General features: G+C 39.0%; 2 protein-coding genes across 5 annotated transcripts in view; both read right to left on the reverse strand.

Moving 5' to 3' along the window:
* The window catches only part of LOC114467603 (DNA topoisomerase 1), a 703,770-nt gene that overhangs the window by 224,844 nt on the left and 456,722 nt on the right, over window positions 1-22,204 (reverse strand). The gene's annotated exons all lie outside the window — the stretch shown is intronic.
* LOC114467605 (NUAK family SNF1-like kinase 1) lies at window positions 641-20,332 on the reverse strand. 4 transcript variants are annotated; one of them, XM_028454028.1, is made up of 7 exons: window positions 19,951-20,332; window positions 12,716-12,836; window positions 11,021-11,172; window positions 8,996-9,061; window positions 6,850-6,969; window positions 5,407-5,539; window positions 641-3,742 (listed from the first exon to the last, which is right to left on the reverse strand). In XM_028454028.1, exons 1-7 carry the CDS (start codon window positions 20,260-20,262, stop codon window positions 2,598-2,600), a joined length of 2,049 nt encoding a protein of 682 aa, XP_028309829.1. In that variant the 5' UTR covers window positions 20,263-20,332; the 3' UTR covers window positions 641-2,597. The 4 variants fall into 4 exon arrangements, with proteins under 4 accessions (XP_028309829.1, XP_028309830.1, XP_028309831.1 ...); XM_028454029.1 differs by lacking the exon at window positions 8,996-9,061; XM_028454030.1 differs by lacking the exon at window positions 6,850-6,969.

Genomic DNA, 22,204 nt, shown 5'->3' on the forward strand with positions numbered 1-22,204 from the left:
TAGGTGATAAGGATTAAATATCAAATATAATTAATTGAATGCCTAAACTGTCCAGCAACAGCTGTCAAGTCAGCTGTCAGCGCAGTGCACTGTCCTCAGAACAGATCAGAGCAGATCAGAGCAGAGAAGGAAGAAATTAAGACAGGCTTGAAATTGCCAGAAAGGTAATGTCCATTCACTTCTGTATGCAGTGTTGGTGCATGGGGGGTATTTGCGAGCAGTGCCCCCCAGCTGACCTACTGTGCCCCCCCACTCTTCCCACTACAGGGGGGGCTTTTCATTAATCAAAGATATCTGATTGGTTATTGCAACTGACTGTGTCCATTCACTGACAGCGGATGGGAGTCTGCTCCATAGATATAATATACTGTGGTGTAATTGTTTTACATATGTGCTATTGAACGTACCCTAGAGCTGTTGTTAGGATCAGCCAATAGAATGTGTATATGTCTATTGCCTGCTCTGTCGATTCACATGACGTCACTCACATTGCTGCATCGTGACAAAGCGAGAGCAAAACATTCAGATGGAGGGCAGGAAGCCGTCTGAAATAATCAAAATGCCCATGTTTTGTGTAGTTTACGGCTGCTCCAATTGTTCAAACCGAGAAAAGGAAAAGAGATTTTATAGAGTACCGAAGATTGTCGTTCACAAGGGTGAAACAAAATGTAAAAAGCTCACAGAACAATGCCATAAAAAGTGGATTTTAAACCTTTGTCTGCGGTCGGGAGGAGTACAGTCTGCTGATGCCTGTGTCTGTAGCGACCACTTCGTCAGAGGTATGTTAGGGAGCTAACTTTGTTTTAGTGGCTGTGTTTATATAGCATTGGGAATCCGTGTAGGGGGTGGGGGTGAGTGGCGGTAGATGTTACTCGGAACGGAGTGTTTTTGTGCCCCCCGCAGTTTCCTTAGGCGACATCGCTCCGTAGGGGAGCAAAACTACAACAGCGCTGGCGAGAACCCTGCTTAGAGACAAAACCGACCAGAATACGAAAGAACCGATCTTGTTAGGTTAGCTTTATTTAACAATACATTTATTATTATTATACAAATAAATACTCAGCGACACTGTAAAGGCAAGAAATATCAGTTATTCAGTAATTGGGATTGTTATGGACGAGGGGCCACCCCTAATTCAAATACAAAAATACAGACATGTTTAAAACAGTAAGAGTACAAGGACTACAGAGAAGCACTAAGGAGTGTGAGAAATGTAGGATTTTAATGGAAACTACTATGCGGCGGTGTGCTCAAGTATGAAAGCTCTGAGGAGTGCGGACAGTTTGCGCTTAGTCAGCTATGCGTACGTTTTGCCCGATTATGTTTGAGCCTTTATGAAGCATATGATTTTTATTGGACAGTGATTACGGGTTATGAAGCGATTAGATTAGACTAAAAAGAGAGTTAAAACAACCAATGCACACCTGGAGGTCTCTTTTGTGTCCAAGTGTGCAACAACTATTACAACGGTACTGATTAAAACTGGAAAAAACAACAAACAACGCTGAGTTTCAACCAGCAGGCCAAGCTCCATCTCAACCGGTGTGTGCGTGCTTGCGCTGTGCCTCCTAGGGAGAAAATCAATGCAAATAGCTCCACAGTCATGCACATTCAAGAGGATGAAGGTAGATTTTAAACAGAACAGAGGGCAGCTTGTTTTTTTCCATTTCAGTCCCACGATTCTACATACTGCAGCTTTAAGTCACCACACCTAAACAAATCAAACCTGGCAGACCTGATTTGTTTAGGTGTGGTGTCTTGTAATCCTTCCCTGATTCATGACAATGACTGAATTGCAAACCTTTAGTTATGCTGTAAAAACACTAACAATTGCTGTTCCTTTTGGCACAGCAAGTGAATGCCAAGGATATCTATAGAGGACGAGGAGTGCCACAATTAAAAAAATAAATACACTGTACATTAATTAATTAAAAGTGTCAATAATTAATTAAATCCATTTTACATTGAATTTTCATACTAAAAAGTATGACTTTGACGAGCGAGATTGACAGATAAAATTAATTCATGAATTGCTGCAACACCAGACCATGAAATAAATCGTGAAATATTTATACTTCACACTTTTTAGAATTAAAATTAAATGTAAAATTAATTTAATTAATTATTGACACATCTAATTAATTATTGACAATTTGAATGAATTAATTTGCGGTGTATTTATGTATTTATTTGTGGCACTCCTCATCCTCCATAAATATCAGGCTGCTTATACACATGCAATCCTAACCCTACCCTAAAAAAAAGAGCAGCATAAATGTGTGGTGGTTTTTCATTATGTTTAGAGATGTTTTAGTCATATGCCTTATTTTATATGTAATGATCTTGGGGAGTGATGCCTTAACTCTGACCAAACTCTAACACAGAACTCAGTATAAAAGCCAATTAGTGCAAAGCTCCAATTTTACGACGGCGCAGACTGTCCACACTTATCAGTCATTTTCATAGTCGAACACACTTGGATACAAATACGGCCTGGTTGGCTGCGGTTTGTACTTTTTCCATCAGGAACCAGGTTGGCCTGAGGGCAGTGTAAGATCTTGATGGACAAGAACATTTGCCATTTTAGTCTGATGGATTTATGTTTCTTGTTCCTCCTTATCTTCACTGATCAGGTTAATTTCAGCTCTCAGCGGCTCTAGATCCTCCTCAAAGCTGTACGCACTCTGCTGCAACCCCCTGGAGATGATCCGGTGATGCTCCTGGGCACTGAGATCCAGTAGATCAAATGAATCTGATGAGAAAAGGCTATCCTCGCTCACAATGCTTGAAGGTCGGCTCCTGCGACCTTCAGCATCCAATGTGCTGTGGAGAAACTGGTGCAGAGCCTCGGGTAATATCGTTGAGGTCGATGAGGGAGAGGAGTGCAAACTGTCAGAAAGATCCAGACTGCGAGAGAACTTTCCCGTACGTTTCAGAATACCCTTGCGCCTTCGAAAAGCGTCTGTGCGCATTGAGGCGCCGTCCTCTACGGGGGGGCATGTTTGTCTTTTGCGGGGACACGAGTCATCTGCTTCACCCTGTGTGACACCTGCTCCTTTATTTTCAGAGGATGAGCCAGAAGTCAACTCTCCTCCATAAAAGTTCTTCAATATCCCTTTTTTGGGCACCTTGGTCGAAGGCTGACTGAATGTAGAGTGATTTTGAAGGCTGGGGGACAAGACATCAGCATGAGCCACATCAGTTGAATAAGGTTGAGTAATAGAGCTACACATCTGGGAGAGAGAGTTCTCCTTAGTGGGACTGTGAAAGATAGAATCTAAACTCCTCTGATGTTTAAGGATGCCTTTTGGTTTGTTTCTTTCAACAGTGGAAGTAGTAAGAGTTACACTGGGTGAGCCAGCTGTTGCACATGCACTACCACTACATGCTCCTGCAGGGGTCTGAGGAATTACATTCTCCTTGCGGGACTTCCTGAGGCTTGAAATTCCTCTGTGTATCTTTCCGACTAAACGGTCACTTTTCAGAGGTAAGGTGAAGTAAAAGGAGCAGGAGGCCAGCTGTGGAGCACAGGGCGACTCTGGGTCGACAGCAGACACCTGATTCTGCGAGTCAATATATCTTGCCAGCAAGGGAGATGGGCACTCCTGAAGTAAGGATGAAGGACAGTCACACACGCTCTCTTCGTAACCCCAGTTGACCCACCAGTGGTTGGCAACGTCCTCTATGGTGGCCCTCTTATCTGCACGTACTGTCAACAGCCAGTCAATCAGAGCGCAAGCGTCTAAAAAGAGAACAAGGTCAACAGTTGTCACAACAAGACAAACACGCTACTAACCCAGTGGTTCCCAACCGTTTTGTTGTCGTGACCCCATTATTATATCACAAATTTCTAATGACCCCAGAGACTTCCTTTCTCTAAAAATCATTTTTTTAAATCGTATTTGTTATATTGTGTTCTAAATAAAAAGTGACAATATGAACCAGCTCTGATATTTTCATACTGCTTTTTATTTGAAGTAGATTTATATTTGAGAAAGTGAAAGTATAGAAAACAGCTGTAAGAGAATGTATGTTCTCTAACAACTAATTTTTATTCTTTTATAGTAATATTTATTCTTTAAGGGCTTAACTGGGAACTTGGAGCCATTATTTTACTCATGTACACATTTATGCACATGATAACAAATAAAAATCTTTCAATCATTGAATATGTATTGTTTTTTTTTTTAATGTGAAAATAATAAAAATAAAAAAATCTATCTATGAAGCAGCAAAGGTCTGTGTGCGTGTGTGTATGCGTGTTTGTGGAGCGAATACCTCCCCGACGCGGTGTGTGTTCAACCTGAAACTTAGTCAACAGCTTCCAAATACTACGAGTGTGTGCATCCGTTACTTTGGAGTAATTTGGTGTTGCAAAACGTTCAAAATGTTCATTTTAAGAATACGGCACTCTAGGTAATGAGTGCGGTATTGAGCGCGCTACTTCCGGTTCCGGATGCATGATATCACTGTGTCACAGTTTGTTTGGGTTTAAAAAAAGAAGGTCAATATTAAAAATGTTTTTGTACTACTAAAAGTTATTTAAGTTAATATTTCATGGTTATTTAAAATTATTCCTGTGATCCCAAACTTCCTTTAAATCGCGGGTCACGGACTCCACTTCCTCCAAGGCGGTGGCTGTGCTGAAACACACACACACAGCTGATGCACGTGCGTGTGAGAGTGCCAGGATGTACAGTACATGCTGAAAGCCAACAGAGCTGTTTAGAGAGAGGGTTGCAACCTTAGTGTTGCAAAACGTTTATTTTTTGTGGTACTTCCAGGTCTATTTTTTTATCTCTCAACAACCTGTGACAGATTATGTGAATGCGTGCGGCTGACGGGCATGTGTGAGAGATAACCCAAGGAGGAAATGGAGGTAGGCACGCACGCACACAATGGCAACAAAAAACAACAATTATACAAAAAATGCACAAAAAGACAACAAAGTGATACAAAAATACACATAATGACTCCAAAAAACATACATTACAGAAAAATACACCAAACAAAAAAAATATAAAAATGAGGCAAAAAAACAAACACATTTATCATGCACATGTCCCATAGAATTAAACCAGGGAAACCGCACACGCTATTTTACTTTACACCCGCAAATAAACCCCTTTATAACACTACAGAGTACAGAGTATGTACACCTCTTTGTCCAACCTTCAAACACATACTCATTTGGCCATAATTGACAACTCTACTTAAGCTCCCACTATATGAATATATACTTCCAACGGGCACTTTACTAGTACTTTTACGAGTAAAATATAAAAATTTTATTTTGAGTCGACCCCCTTTTATTTCCAGGCGACTCCACATGAGGTCACGACCCCAAGGTTGAAAAACACTGCACTAAGCATTCACAGCTGAGGTGCGGAAGCTGCAACAACTTACCCGAGGGTGGGGTTGGTCGTCGATACTGACCCTGGGTGATCTGCTCTGTGAGCTTGGTGTGACTGGCTCCATCAAAAGGCATGCTGCTGTAAACCAGAGCGTAGAGCAACACCCCCAAAGCCCAGCAGTCCACCTAATACAAAACACATTTTACATAAATGCTACGTGGATTTACTCAGGTTTTCATTTTTTATACTGTAAAAAACAACGATATCAACATTCTTAGTATGAATATGTATGATCCTCTGTTAAAAAAAATGCTGAATCTATCTTTAGACATAAGTTACAGTATCTTTGCAAAACACTTTTAATATTAAGTAAGGCAGATCAGTTTAATTACATATAAAAACTATTGTAACCATGAGTAAAGCCATAGAATCACCTGTACCTTCTTGTAATTTTAAACATTTTAAAATTTGTTTTATATGTTGATAGATGAAAATCAGTAAAAACGTTAAATATGTAAACAAATTGCATAAATATGATAAACCACATAGAAATAAATAGCAATATTACTTTAATAAACACATTTCCTTCATTTGACAGGAACAATTACGCTGCATTACCCGCATTACAAGAATTTAGCAAGTTTGAATTTTCCAAAAAAAATCCTCTCCATCATAATGCCGCACTCTATTGGCTGATGAGGGTGACCGTCAAACAACTCGGCCAATCAGAACAGGCGGTTGGCGAGCAGCTGTACTCCCGCTCAGTTCAACAAAGATTTTTGCTTATTTCCATGTTTTCTGATGAGTTTCAACTGATAAGTTTCAATTTCAACACGAAGTCACTTCCCCACTGCCCCACGTCTGCACGAGTCCATTTATGGCTTTTATGGTCAGTTTTTACTGGATCCAGGCTGATATACTGTAACGCTCCATCCGTTCTTTCTAACGTGTCCCAGGAGTGATCGAGTCAAGTCTGAACTCTGAGTCAGAATCTGAACGTGATCGCATCTGAACAAACCTAAAGAGGTTATTTTGCACCTTTATGCTGTTTATTGTTTCCTCCACTCGTACGCCATCCTGCATACAAAGCACAACATGCATCCATCCTGTTATTAAAGCTGTGAGAGTTTAATTCCTGACAATATATGAAGTTTGTTTTTGAACGTTCAGCTCACAAAGATGTTCAGTGGCTGTTCCAGTTCAGTCATTCCGCCGTAGGGGTGACTGTCAGTAATATTCTACCTCCCGACAGCCACTTTCACTGGACTGGACACGTGTGCGCTGACTGACTGGAAAATTCACACACAAAGTGCTCTGCCATATTGGCTGCACCAGCAACTTTATATTAAAAGAATAGTGGCCTATATGCCGGAAAATACGGTATTTGTTCAGCAACTTCTTGTGAATTTTTGATTAACTGCATTTAGAGACACAGTATTTGTCAGATTAAACTTTTTTTTAAATAAATATCATTGGAGCCAGGCTAGTGACGCACCTCTGGTCCCTGGTAGGGCAGTCCTTTGACTATCTCCGGAGCAGCATAGAGCGGACTTCCACAGTAAGTCTGCAGTAAAGAGCCATTCTGGAAATTATTTGACAGACCAAAGTCTGCCAACTGTAAAGAAAGAATATTCATATACTTTCATTAATAGTTTGTGCATCCAAAGACAAAAACAAAAATTTACACCCAAACGTCACACCCTCACTCTGATTGAAATGCAATGAATAGCTCCTTGATGGTACACCTATTTTTACTCAATCATTGTTTTAAATCATACAATGCAAACCTTCATTCATGCAGTAAAATCACAATGACAATAGCTTTTTATTTTGGCACAGCTAGTGCGTTGCCAAGGACATCAGGCTGCTTACACGCACGTAATGGAAAAAGCACTTAATGCCGGCATCCTGAGCCATACACAGACATACAGTGTCTCCTCTATCTGAAGAGATGATAACCACCAACACAAACCTACTATCGGACCCTGTGGTGTTGAAAACATACAACACGACAGCTTTATTTGTAGAGCTGCAGACAGACAGAGAGCTCACGTCCTGAGCTGTTATTGACAATACCATTAAATTATAGGCAGAACAGTGTTTTTATGTGCTAGCACTGCGTCGGTCGCCTGATGTGTTTAATGCTTATTTAAAATCATGCAGTGTCATTTCTTTTCTTTTTTTATTGTAAGACAAACAATACAAGTAGAAACACAAAACCACAGAAAAACAACAACAGAAAAAGTACAGGATAGAAGCAGATTAGTTATACAGTATACAGTTAATATATACATATAAAACAAAAGGAGGATAGTGTGTGTGTGTGTGTGTGTGTGTGTGTGTGTGTGTGTGTGTGTGTGTGTGTGTGTGTGTGTGCATGCGTGCTTGTACGGTGTCATTTCTACTCAAATGCGTAGCCACCCGTGTGCTCATGGCTTACATGCACAGTGCCAACAACCACTGACTAAATAAAGTCACGTTTTCCATCTGATCTTTTAAATGTATAGATTTTTTTAAAGTAAAATTGAATATTGAAGTATCCATAGCAAAGAGGCCGAGGGGCCTAACCCAGCAGACGCGAAGGGCCACGGCACCCTCACCCCAGGCCCCCTCCACTCCATTTCTTATGCCAATAAGTGAGATTTTAATGATAATTTAATATTTAGCTTACAAGTATTTTTTTTTTTAAATCAATAACAAAAAGACATTAATTTATTTATTTTTGTTTTAAATTATCGTATAAAAATTGCAAAAATGTATTTTCAATATCCATCAACCATGTTTAGTTTTTATGCTTGTTGTAAAAATGTCAGAGTGACTGCCCTCTGTAAGTTGAAACCTGCCAATTACAATTAAATTTTTCTATTGGCTGACAATGGGGGTTACGCTTTGGTTACTTCTTACGTCACAAACCAGCCCCCCCTGTAAAAACACCCTTCGACTCTGCAATCCATGACTAGCTGGTTGGATTGGGAGAATTGTGAATAGAGTGGTATAGTGAGTATTGAATGGGTAGCAGTGTTGTTTTTGGCAGCCATCTCTGAGTCATATAGATAAAAATGCTAATTGGTATTAGTATTTAGGTAGGATTCAGTAGATTTTTTTGACAACCTGGATTAAAAACAAAATCAACTCCACTGAGGTCAGAAAAAAGAGCCACTTGTTATGCAGAGCTGTAAGCTTGACTAACACCTTACCAAACATGTCTGTCTCCAACACCATTGTAGAGTCCTGATCACTTGCTGTTACTGTGTGTGTGCGTGTGTGTGTGTGTGTGCTCTACTGCTGAGATGTGTGCACTTTGTGTTTTCAGACACTACGCACACATATTTAAACCCTTGGACTGGCACAAATGCCAAGACATTCTCTGCATTCCTCTTCAGCTGGGGTAGGCTTCCAACTAAAAAGGAGGATACCCAAATAAGGCAAGAAAAACATCCCCTGGCATCTTTTATAAAGCTGTACAAGACGTTTGCACGGCCTGACAACACATAAAAATGACTATAGAAACAGAGTGTTCCAATGTATGCCCTAAATGTTGTTATGCCTCTTTCATCAGTCCATGCGTTATTGTTATTGAAAGTGTTTAGACATTTCTTTTTCTAAGGAGGGGGGCGAGAGAGATTTAAAATCAATCCTACCTTCACATTTAAATCTCCATCTAAAAGGATGTTCTCTAGCTTTAGGTCTCGATGTACAACACCGCTCTGCAAGAAAGTTCAGACATGGAGATGAGAAAAGGGATTGGACATTGTCCAAGAAGAATGAAAAAGAGCTTTGTTTTTCACTGATACAGTAGGTTGAAGGGGGAGGAGGAGCCTGCAGGCACATCAAGTGTTTGGCTGACATTGAAACGGAAGTAATTCATAAGCAGAGACAAAGCTGAGATAGATGAGAGCGACCACCTAGGAAGAGGTGTGAGGAGGACATTTTAAACACTGCTGCCAAATTGTCTTCAAGAGCCTCCTCTTAGAGATTAGAGCACTTCAGTTTAGGAAGTGACCCCGTGACCTTGGCCCATGATAAATGCCACATCCTGCAAGTGTGAGCAAGCAGGCCAGGGGCACAAACAACCAGCTCAATACTTTAATATAAAGTGAGGCTGGCAAAGGTCTCTGTGTAGCTTTTATACTTTCAAGGCACATTAAATTATTCATTCATGCTGGAACATTTGTGTCTATTTTGGGGTGATGCTCAAGAGCTAAAAACTTTATCTGCCCTTGACAAAGCTGCAGGCTGTATGGATCTCAGTTTTATTTAAGCCAATACTGGAAAAATTCAAATATCCAAAATGGAAAAACAACAAACCCTTTGTCACATCCACATCCATTTCGTTCTTTGATTATTACGTTTTAAAACCAAATCAAATTAACAAATAAATGGTGTGGTTTTTTTTTTTAACTGACTTAAAACCAAACAGAAATAAAGAAAAATCAAAAACTAGATAAGCAGCATTTTTCTGTTAAAAAAAACATGTTCTGTTTCTGAGATATTTGAATATTTACGGGGAAATTAGAGCGAGAACTGAAATCCACTGCACCTGGTCTCCTCACACAATAGGACTGTTTCAGATTTATTTCAGTAGTTTTCTGGTCCTGTTTTCATGCAGTATCTGGATGTTTTAGCTCGTAAAAAGCAGCTCACGTTTATGTTTTGTTTTGCTGGGTTATGGTCGAAATAAGTATCCCAATAAACAGGTGACTGACTATCGACTGTGAGGCTGGTGTGAGGAACAATAGATGTTAGAAATTCTACTATTTGACACTTTTGAAAAAAAAATTACACAGCTTCTTTGAGGGCATATTTATTTTGTACATTATAATACTACAATGGAAGTTGATCACAAGAAACGAGGAGCACCAGTAGAGTTATTACACCACCTCTGGTTCCTTTAATTAGATATCGTGTGTGCATTTCGTAACATCCATTTATTGTTTGGATTTATTTATGTATTAATAACGTTTCTATTTACCAGTTCATCAGTGACTTATGCGTTGCTCTTTTTTTGTCCGAGAATACAAGTCCTCACCGCCCCGTCTGAGAAGCCGCAGTGTTTGCAACTGTCGTCACCTGTGGTCACAGATTTTTTTCGGTATACAGTAAGTATAGAATCAACTGCGCTTTTTTTTTATAAAAAAAGACAAACAATATAATGTGTTACCGTTATTATTTTGATTTTAAAACCGATCAGAAATACACCGGCTTTTAAGTATTTGTTTATTCCGTTTTTCTGTTTCTGGTTTTAAATTAATGAAACAAAAGAAAACAACCATCCAGCTCACCTTATATTTAATGTTTGATTTTCACATTTCCCTCTTAATCATCGATTTCTGGCTCATAGATTGACTTTATGTACACAACAATGGAAACAGGGAGGATTATGTCCATTTGTCAAAAATGAAGAGGAAAGCTCATTTGAATGGTGGGTGGGCTAATTGTGTCAGTGGGTGACTGAAAAGTGCAGTCGAGGCTTACTACACGCTTAACCCAGAGACAAATCTAAAACTTACTTATTAAGTTATTCTGCAGCGTAAGGATTAGGATTTGGTGGATTTAGTAGAACAGTATTTGCAGATGCCCGATTAAACTCGATGCACGAGCCTGCATGTGCCTCATTAAAACTAGCAGAGTGTCTGTGGAGCTTGTGCATGTGTGCTGCTGTGAACCTTGTGGCAGTAGTGGACAGCAGAAGTGATTTGTCTGAAGATGTTTCTGGCTTCTGCTTCTGGCAGTCGCCTCCTCTCCTGAATGTAATCATACAGCTCTCCTCTGCTGGCAAACTCCATCACTATCACGATCTTATCCCGGCTCTCGAACACTGTCAACACAGATGCACACAGAAAAATATTAATGTGCAGCAATATGTGCGTATTTTCATTGTGAAATGGAAAAAAGTAATGTAAATGTTTTCTGCACAGGTTTTTTCATGAAATATATTTTGAGCACATTATATAAGAAACAACTTTTACTCTGAAGAAGAAAAAAAAATAAACAAATAAAAGGGACAAGATGAAAACAGCAAAACATGATTTAAACAACATTCATCTTGTAAATATCTTGTAAACCAGTGTTTCTCAAAATGTGGTACATGTACCCCTAGGGGTACGCCAAGTCAGTACAGGGGGTACTTCCGTACCTTTTTAGACATTTAACCTAAGGCAATGTACCCCCTATTCCTGCTCACTTAAAAAAGATAATAATGTATTGTCAGATACAATGTAGCCCTACAATAAAATGTACCTATCCTGTTGAGGAATAACATATTTATTAATAATAATAATAATAATAATAATAATAATAATAATAATAATAATAATAATAATAATAATAATAATAATAATAATATTTGCATTTCGTGATGAAAATACATGTGAGGATGCAGGCGCTGACCCGCGTCACGTTGCCTTAGCTTATCAATGGCATTAGCATTAGCCTAGCAATAGCAATAACCTAGCAATAGCATTAACCTAGCATCAACATTAACATAGTATTAACCTAGCATTCATATTAACCTAGTATTAGCCAAGCAACAGCATTAGCCTAGTATTAGCATTAAACGAGCATTAACCTAGAAATAGCAATAACCTAGCAACAGCATTAACATTAGCCTAGCAATAGCATTAGCCTAACATTAGCAATAACCTAGTAATAACATTAGCCTAGTATTAGCATTAACTTTAACCGAGCATTAACTTTAACCTAGCATTAGCATTAACCTAGCAATAATATTAGCCTGATGTTAGCATTAACCTAGCATTAGCCTAGCAATAGCAATAACCGAGCATTAGCTTTAACCTAGCATAAGCATTAACCTAACAATAGCATTAGCCTAACATTAGGGCATTAACCTAGCATTAACACTAACTGCTCTATTTATATTCTAGTTACCAAAGTTGTCAGTATCCCTCTATGACAATTTGCATACCCCTGGGGGTACCCGTACCCCACTTTGGGAACCTAGGTCTAAATGTGCAAGGAGTAAAAAAACTAAACAAAAAAAAAAACAATTGCTTTTAAGGACAAAATATGAACTCTAATAATATTCTTAGAATTCTAAAGATATGATGATAGTTCTCTAAAAGCAAACATGTTTTGAACACCACAAAAGCCTGATCTATTCGCTGCATGGATGTAGAGCTGGGTAAACCGACATGCTTTCATAATAAAGATGATTGGATCTGATTGAAGCTGCTACCGACTCTTAACCCTTTTAACACTGAATTATTCACCTGAAGCAGGTTCCTTATATAGCAGGATGCAGGGTTGGAGTGAAAAACATTACCTGCTAAATCTAGAAGTATCTCTCAACGAGAAATACACATTTTTGACTTTAGCATTACAGCTGTAACGTTCAGCCATACCTTCGTAGAAGCGAATAATGTTTGGATGCCTTAGTTTAGAAGTGATCTCAATCTCTCTCTGGATGTGAACTCGCTCCAAGTCATCTGTGATGTGCTCCTTACGGATGGACTTGATCGCCACCTGAGAAACCAAGAAGTTTAATCAAAGACTAAACAAACAAATAAACAAAACCTCCAGCAAGCACCAAATTTCCTCTTTGCCAGATATTCATCATGGCACCAAGATCATTTACACTCTAAAGGCTTGGAAAAATGTCTATCCCCATCAATAATGATATCCATTAAAAAACAAATGATGAGAGATCGGGATTTTTCAATTTTTGAAACTGATCCAGAATCAGAATATTAATCTGGATCCCCTTCAAGATTGTATTATTGGGTAAGTTTACCAGGCTATGTTGTAACAGCAGATCTACTGTGGAGAAAGCTCCAGAGCAGAGGGTAGACCATTGACTCTACGAACATCTTTGACTAGAGCAGCCATTACCCAAATCACATCCGAGACAAAAAAGAGCATTTTTCACTTAAGATTATGAAATTGAAATAGACAATATTCTATTCGTAATTAGTCATGAGTATTATCAACTGCATTATGAAGAAAAAACAAAGCCATTCGAGGTGATTTACAGTTTACAAAAGACTGGACATTGGCCAAGAAAATAAGACAAGAAAAAGCTTTTCACTTTTAATTCCCAAAATACTTGTGCAACATTTCATTCATTAATTGGTCAACAATGTCACAATTTGATTTGTACGGGTTAGTTTTATTTAATGATTAGTAGTCTATTCTTCCTTTGATTTGTTTTGTTTCTTTCAGGAGAATAATGTTATCTGCTTAGTAGCACTCTGAAAAGGAACTTGTGTGTAGAGCTAGGAGGTATACTGAGATTAAAGATTTATCAAGATTTCTATTTAGGAGATATGGAAAATGACAATATCACCTATATCGATACATATATATATATTTTTAATAGCTTATTTTGTATCAAAAAACGTGTTTTAGGAGTGACTACTTTTGCTACTTTTCAGAAAAGCATGAAAAGCACAGTTAGATGTATCACTAAGTGCGTCTTAACCCAGACCTTTCCCTAAACAAGCCACTATACAGAACTCACTCACACGTGCTGTCCATTGTGCAGCTGTTTGTTAATAAACGCACATGTGCGGTATTTTGCATCCGCAAATTCGACCCAAAAGACTTTATTTGAATTATAATTATCGAGATTTATATCATCTATCGCCATTTTGGGATATTTATTTTGGTCCCTATCGCCCAGCCCTACTTGTGTGCTACCAATCTCAAACCTCTGTTAAGTTCCTTATAACGTCTGAAAAGTAACGATGCTGGAAAACAGACGAGTGCACAAGCCAGTTGTGTGAGATTAGGCCAAAAAGCTGACTTTTTATGGTAACCAGTGACCACTAAGCTCCCATTTAATTCTCTAAGCACTGGTACAGTACATCTGCCTGTTTAGCAGTATGGTTCTAATACACATTTGTTTTGTGTCTGTGTTACGTCCAAAGACATCCTTCTCACAAACAATGTCTCATTGTTCAACTATAATTTAAATATTGGACCTTAACGTATCAGCTATAAAGTACGCAACAGAGCAGTGGTTCCAAATCTTTTTTTCCCCGTGTACCCCCTTTGCATTTTTGTGAAATCAGGCGTACCCCCTCTTCTTATCATAAGTACCTTTTCATAATTTCATATGATTTTTCACCTGTGGAACAGTGGGGTCTCCTACACCCCTAACTGCGTCTTGAACATTGGTTCCCTATGAAGGCTTATTATACACATTCAAAACAATGAGAGGAATTTAAAGTGGAATTTATTTAAAAAAACCAACAAACACAACATGCAACTTTTATGTGATTGCTAATTAGTAATGGAAAATTGAATTAATTATTGTCTCTGGTTGTCAGAAGTGTGATAAAATGGCCTCTACAGCATAAAATAATCCTGCTTCAATAAAATACAACATATACAGTATTACAGTATCTTATTGAGCAATTGTAATGTTAGTTTGTGGTGAATGAAAATATCTGAAAAGGGACCTAGGAAAATTTGCCGATTATTTTTTAAATTAATTGTTTAATCTTCCCGCGTACTCCCTGCAATGTGCTCCTGTACCCCTGTTTGGGAACCACTGCAATAGAGTGATGTCTATTCAACTGTCTCCATCTCTTTTCCTCCCCGCCGTAGGCTTTGATTGTGTTCTCTGTTGCACAAGTCTCCAGCTTGACTTTGTGCAGGTTTTTTTTGTGTTACATCATAGACATAGGAACATGTGGTGGACGCACGTACGCGCACATGCACGCACACACAGCATTCAAGGAGAATGAGCATCATGAAAGATCCCGAATGCATCTGTGAGAGACTTAACACTGGGATTATTCAGGCTTCTTATTAAACAGACCTATGACCTCCACATACGGCCACACGCCGAGACTTAAGCTTTTCCTTTTCCAGAGCAGATTGATCATTACTGCTGGATAGCTTTCTTCATAAGAATTAGTTGTGGAAAAACAATGATGACAGACTTTAATTTCATTTTACTTACAAAATGGTTCTAAATGCTTCATCTGGACATCTTTCGCACATTTCTACAGCTACTAAATGGAAGACATGTTTCATTCTGTTGGGTTTATCACTTTTACATGTCAACCCTTGTAGTCCAACTGAAAAATAAAATCTTCATTTTTCATACACAATCCATATCCACGTGTTTAAAAATAAATTATCTCAACACTATACAATAAAACTGCAAAAAAGCTTCTTTTTGTGATGGTCATTATTATTTCCAATTATTTAAGAGGATACAGTCAGTGATGCTTAGTTTTACTAGTAATTCTATTTGCGTCACTCTGAAGATGCTTAATGGTTTGCTTGTAGAATGTCAGATGATTTATAAATGTTTAGGGTGTCCCGATCCGATATTGATATCGGATATCAGTACAGCCAGAAAATTAATATCGGATTTTATCGGACTGCATCTACAATCTCCGATATATATTATATCATATTTATTCAATTGTAGAATACTGTAGATATTATGTTGAAGGTTAAAATGTATGCAACCAATTGGTTAATAATAAATGGGTCAGTTTTTCTCATACCTACTGTTGCTGACTATTGTTCTCTGTTTGAATAACATCACTTGATCAAGCCGTTTCTAACATTCCACACTACAAAATAAGTAATAAAAGTATGTATTAGCGATGTCCCAATAACAACTTTTTCACTTCCGATATGATATCAATATTGCAGCCTTGCATAACAATCGATATCGATGTTGATCCAATATGATATAAGTACAAATCATACATATGGAAAATTTTGTCGGAGAGCTTACATCGGTGATTTTAGATGCAGTCCGATAAAATTCGAGATTCCTTTTCTGGCTGATATCGGACCGATATCCGATATCAATATCGGATCGGGACACCTCCAGTATGTATGATTTGTGCTGATATCATATCCGTATCGGCCAATAATTCAAGGCTGCAATATGGGTATCGCATCGGAAGTAAAAAAAGTTGTATCGGGACATCCCTATAAATGTTTGATGTGGAGGTTGTAACATATCGGAGAGACGTCTGGGACACAAAGTAAAGACAAGATATGACCACAACATGTCTGAATTAGTCCTGGGATGATAATGATAATCAATTAATCAAACGATGAAAAAAATAAACTTAATAACTATTTTGGCCTTGATAAATCCCCATGTGAAAGTCTTTTTGTCTTTGTGTGGGGCATCGTAGAAGTAAAAGGACAATCATTACTGACAGAAAACCCACTAAAACAAACCAACCTGAATTATTTCTTCAGAGATGATCAAATCTGCACATTTTTGTCCCGTGTGAACCCCCAAAGTATTAACTTGAGGGGGCTGAATAATTTTGCACGCCCAATTTTTCAGTTTTTTATTTGTTAAAAATGTTTGAAATATCCAATAAAATTCGTTTCACTTCATGATTGTGTCCCACTTTTTGGTGATTCTTCACAAAAAATTACAGTTTTATATCTTTATGTTTGAAGCCTGAAATGTGACAAAAGGTTGAAAAGTTCAAGTATATATATACTGCCTTTGTGCCAACTCTGAGCAAAAACCATTTGCACGTCCAAAATAGGAGTCGTTTCAACTCAATTCAACTTTCGGGCCTGTGCCCATGTAGGGGTACTGTCTTTATTATAACTAGCTTCCTGTCTATGAACCCAGCCAGAAGTCTCCCTCGACCACTATAACTTGACATAATAAACACTAAAACTTTACGAATCATTGTTATTCCAACACACATTTTCTTTCCGTTAACTAAAACAGTCTCTTCCTCTGCCTCCCACGCTCTAACAACAGCAGCCCACTGATCTTGTTTCCAAAAATAAAGTCTGTTTGTTTCAAAGAATCCGTGGTATGTGCTGGCTAATGTCTCAAAGAATTCAGCATTACCTCCTTGTCCGGCTGAACCCACCCACCCTGAATACATGCACGTATGCACACACACACACACACAGAACCATTCTTTGTATATGCTTCCATTAGTTCACTCATCAACCCTGTCTATGCCTTGTATCTGACCCACGTGTTGGTGTTGTGACGAAGGCACCCAATGGATATGTAAAAAGAGAATTTGAATTACAATTTGAATCTATTTTTTTAAGAGAAAAAATGTTGGCTTTGTTTACCCAAAAAAACCTGAGTGGAAATGTGAGGCTGATGAGGCTTCTCACACATTATTTAGAGTAAGAGATTAAGGCTTGACTGCAGACATAAACCCATGATTAGCCTACTCATATTAATCTGGCACTGAAATGTTTTTAACCTACATATACCAGGTTAGGTTAAATAGAAGCATATTCTACTTAGAGGCTTGTCTGTGTGTGTATGTCAGAGTACAAGTTGTGTTTTGGGGGTTGCTTTAGTGTAGAAGGAGACCTGTTGTTGTAAATTTATCCCCTTGGTTAAGTGCTGAGTGAGTCAGACCAAAGGCATCTCAGGCTGGCAGCGCAGGAAGCAAGAAGTGGGCTCAGCAGTCACTTCACTCCAATCACAGCCCATCCAAACACACACGCTAGTCACGCGCACATATGAACACACAATGTATGCTCGAATGCAGCCTCTAAAGTAACACAAATGATGAAAAACCCTGGGCACGACAGTCCGTCAATTTTACAGCGGTCCTCCAGTGTCCGCGCATGCGCAGTGTGAGCGTTTACGGTTAGCCGGTCCGTGGCACAGCTTCAACTGTCCGGTACCCTCATGAGGAGCTCAAGGGAAGGGGCGACTGGATTTCAAACATGTTTGAAACCGTACCATTGCTAATCGGGAGCTGGTCATGAGGTGTTAATCGCTTCTCGTGACTCCATGTATACGACACACGATCTAGCAGAGACTCGCACAATCTCACAAAATAGTCGCACAAGTCAAAAGTTGGCTCAAAATGAGCCAAAAATCGCACAGTGTATGCCTGCCTTAACCTGTTCGGGACCAGGTTATGAAGTGGATAAGATCTCAGAGAGTACTCAAGTCCCACCTCCTGACCAATCGGTTCTCTTGGAAAATGAGCTGCCCATTGTTAGAAGATCCTGGTTGGTGCAGAAATCTAAAAGCTGCGTTTAGGAAAGAAAGATTATTAATGTATAAAGATTACAGATTTACGTCTGATGGACTGATCTACAGTCAGCTGATGAAGCCTGTGTCGGTCGCTCTCCGTATGCGTGGACGGATCAAATCATTATTTCATTCATTCATACAGTGTGTGTGATAAATTGAGGAGGACTACCTGAATAGAAACACGTCCATGCTTTAATAAAGAGAAACTGATCAGAGTGCTATCTGTTTATTTGCTCATGGATTAATATTGTATAATCTTACACTTTATTCGCATTAATGGTGTCGGCAGCTTCCTGCCTGTGTTCCTTCCTTCCTGCTTTTTCTGCAGCAACAGTGCTGTTTTTAGTCTGAATTATGGATTTTAATTCTTCATATTTCCCAAGAATTATTCCTCAATTGTGACGTTAATTGCTCTACGTAGTTTCTCTCTGATAATGATTGGTCTGACATCGCAATCTCTACCCCTGTCACAGGAGCGTGCACGTAGCCTGGCTGCAATCACCTCGCTTAAGTGAATGTATTTATATCGTAGGACAGAGGCGCTCTGACAGAAAATGTTTGGTTAGGTGAAGCCCGCTAACGGAGATATATTCCGGATATACTAATTCATAGTAGCTTCATAGTACAGGCCCTGCAAGCCAAATGAACACAGTGTTGTTTATTAGTGAGAAAATGTGCAGCATGTGAACTTTTTTGCATTAAATAAAAAAGGACAAAATCTGAAAAGCAAATTAATTTTAACTCTTTAAATAAAAAATCAATTAAAAACATAAGAAAATATTCATCACTGCCATTAAAACGATGCACAATATAGTATAAAATAAAACACAAAATAAAATGTGTAACTTGACCCCACATTTAAGTAATGATCTGTGTAACGCGAATCAAGTACAGTCTCGATGAAACGTGCACTGACATTTTTGGAGGCGCACGTCAGGCTGCAGTGTGGGGGTCCACGTCGACGCAGAGGGATACGGGTCGCTTCAAAACATAAATCACACTTTTTGCACTTCAATTTTTTTTTTTCTTCAATTTATTAGTTTAGTAGTTATTGTTTTTAGAATCAGAAAAACGATACGTTATTTGTCCCAGAGGGGAGTTACTTTGTTACATAAGCTTGAGAAATATTATAAATGAAAAGAAGAAACAAGAAAATAAAGAAATTAAAAAGAAAATGTACATAATTAACTAATGACTGTTAATTAAATAAGGATTAAATACAAATACACACATTAAAGTAGAATAATATACAAATATACAACTGTACAAATATATACAAGAAGCTGTCAGTTTTTTGAAAATTATTAATTATATTCCTATTGAGTTGAATAAAGTCGTGGTTATTTTTCAAACTGCATTTTCTTTTTTTGGTCTTCTTTCTCTTTCCGATAATATCGTCTTGTATTGTGATCTTCGTATATCGCCCCACCCCAACTAATTTTTTACCTAAATAAATGCACACTGCCTGGTATGTTACTTTACCGTTAACCCTAATGAAACAACGCGTTATATTCTGTCTCTACATTAAAAGTCTGTATTATGTGATGGTCTGGTATCTCTGGATCATGTATGCTGAAGTATGTGGATGCTGTGACAGATGCTCGGCTCTCCACTCACGGTTTTCTGGCTGGTTCTTTCCACTGCCCTCCTCACTTTGCCGTATGTGCCTCTCCCCAGCGTCTCCATCACCTCGTAGCGGTGCTTGAGGTTGTGCTTGTGCTGGTGCTTCTTCACGGCTGCTTCCGGCTCCATGTCTCCGCTCCTCGGCCTCGTATCCGGATGAGGAGCCTCCTGAGCTCTGTGGTCGCGCAGACAGCCGGGCTCGGAGCAGGCACCGGAGCTCATGGCGCCTCTGCTGTCGGCCGCACGTCTGCCCATCCTGGACCCACACAGACGGCAGGAGCCCTGCTTTCTGACTGCATACCCCATAAGAGTCGCTGTCACGACGGGGACCAGGTGGTCCAGCTCCTGCCCCCTTTCCTATTCTCACTGTAGCTGAGGTCAGAGGACCACATGCTGGGCTGAGAGGGGCGGAGCCTGCTTCAGGTTCAGGGGTCTCAAACTTCCCGCCCGCCCTCTGTTTACAAAAGTTAAAAATCTGCCTTTGGTATAGTGGTATTCTACGGAGGCCCTAAAAGGACATGATTAAATAAAAATTATTATTATTATTATTATTATTATTATTATTATTATTATTATTATCAATTTTCTTTTTTTAACCACATTAAAAAAATAAAAAAATATTCTTATCATATCAGCGTTTTTCAACTTTGGGATCAGGACTCCATGTGGGGTCGCCTGGAATTTCAGAAAAATGAAACTAGATTTTTGCAATCTTGAACAACTGTACTCTGTACTTTCACTTCAGTATCTGAGCTGGCACAATTTGTCACTAATCCTGGCTACTCTGTATTTGTAACGCAGTATAACAAATATGATCAAAAGGTAATTCTAGAAAAGGAAAAAAAAAAATGTTTTTGGGGTCGCCAGAAATTCTTGATATCAATATGGAATCATGATCCAAAAACGGTTTGGAACCACCATCTTAAAGTGTGAAGGTTCCCAAGTAGAAATGAAGTTGCTTAAATGCGGTTCACCTCTAATCCAAGAGTCTTAATCTTGTGGCGGTGCAGTGCAGTGGTTCCAAGCCTTTTTCGTCCCGTGTATCCCCTTTGCATTTTTGTCAAATCAGGTTTATCCCCTTTTCATAACGTAAGTACCCAATCTACAATTTCATATGCTGTTTCTTTGGTGTATCAGAGGGCTCTCTTGAACACCTTCCTGTGCATGAACATGGTGTTTTAAGGCTTAATCATCAAACTCAAAATAATCGGTGCATTCATTACTTTATTCTGTAAAAATACAAGAAAAACAGAAAGAAAATCCTTCTCGTATTGTGCTGGTCAAGACAGATAATACAGAATAATTGCTGCTTTCGAATACCCTACGATTTTTGTCAGTTATGGCATTAACATACAGGATATATGTTATTCATTTAAGGTAACTGGAACACATTTCCCCCAACACTTCAAGGCTCAATTCCACACATTATTGGCATTGTTGCTCAGAGTCATGAGGGAAGCTCACACGCTGTGACCGGTGTCAAGGATTGAGATTGCCACCAGAAAGACATCATAACTGTGGTTTATGGCTGCTCCTCTCCCTACCGCAGTCCATACGTTGTCTGCTGGATCTAACTCCAGAATCTCCTTAGTAATGATCTCATAGTGGCCTGCAGCTGATAGAGAAAACTTATAATCAGGGAATTGCTTGGCCAGCTCAAAGTCAATCAACCTCTGGAAACCGTGCTAATTGCTCACAAAACAGAGAGGCATTCATAGACTGACCAGCACACGTAGTGTCAGGTTGAGGTAAAGCTTTCCTGTACTGGAGGCAATGGTTTGTAGGGAAAGCAGTGATGTGGAAGTGTCTGTGTCCAGGTTGTAGATCAATATTGAACTGAGACCATCACAGCCTATACCACATGTAAACATACACATGTTTTACTATCCCCTTGCAGTAAATAATATCATACTGAGACTTACTGAGATTCGGCCATTAAGGACACCACTGCCACATCTGTATCTGGAGTACTTCATCCTCGCACATTCCCACCACCTGAAACACATGTAGCTCAATGGGTCCGGCTCGTCATAAGGCTGATCCAAAAAAAGGTGGTAGAAATGTTATTTTAATTCCTGAGCTACAGGTTGATTATTCTAAGAAAAACCACTGTACATTACACATTGATAAGGAAAGGGGAACATATGTTTGACACTACAGGATTATGGCAAAGGGTGGAAGAGGAAGGCATGAAAAGAGGGCAGAGAGACAATGTTAGGGTTCAGAAGGGTAATCCTTTAAATATCAC

This window comes from Gouania willdenowi, chromosome 7 (assembly GCF_900634775.1).
Source record: "Gouania willdenowi chromosome 7, fGouWil2.1, whole genome shotgun sequence".
Lineage (NCBI taxonomy): Eukaryota > Metazoa > Chordata > Actinopteri > Blenniiformes > Gobiesocidae > Gouania > Gouania willdenowi.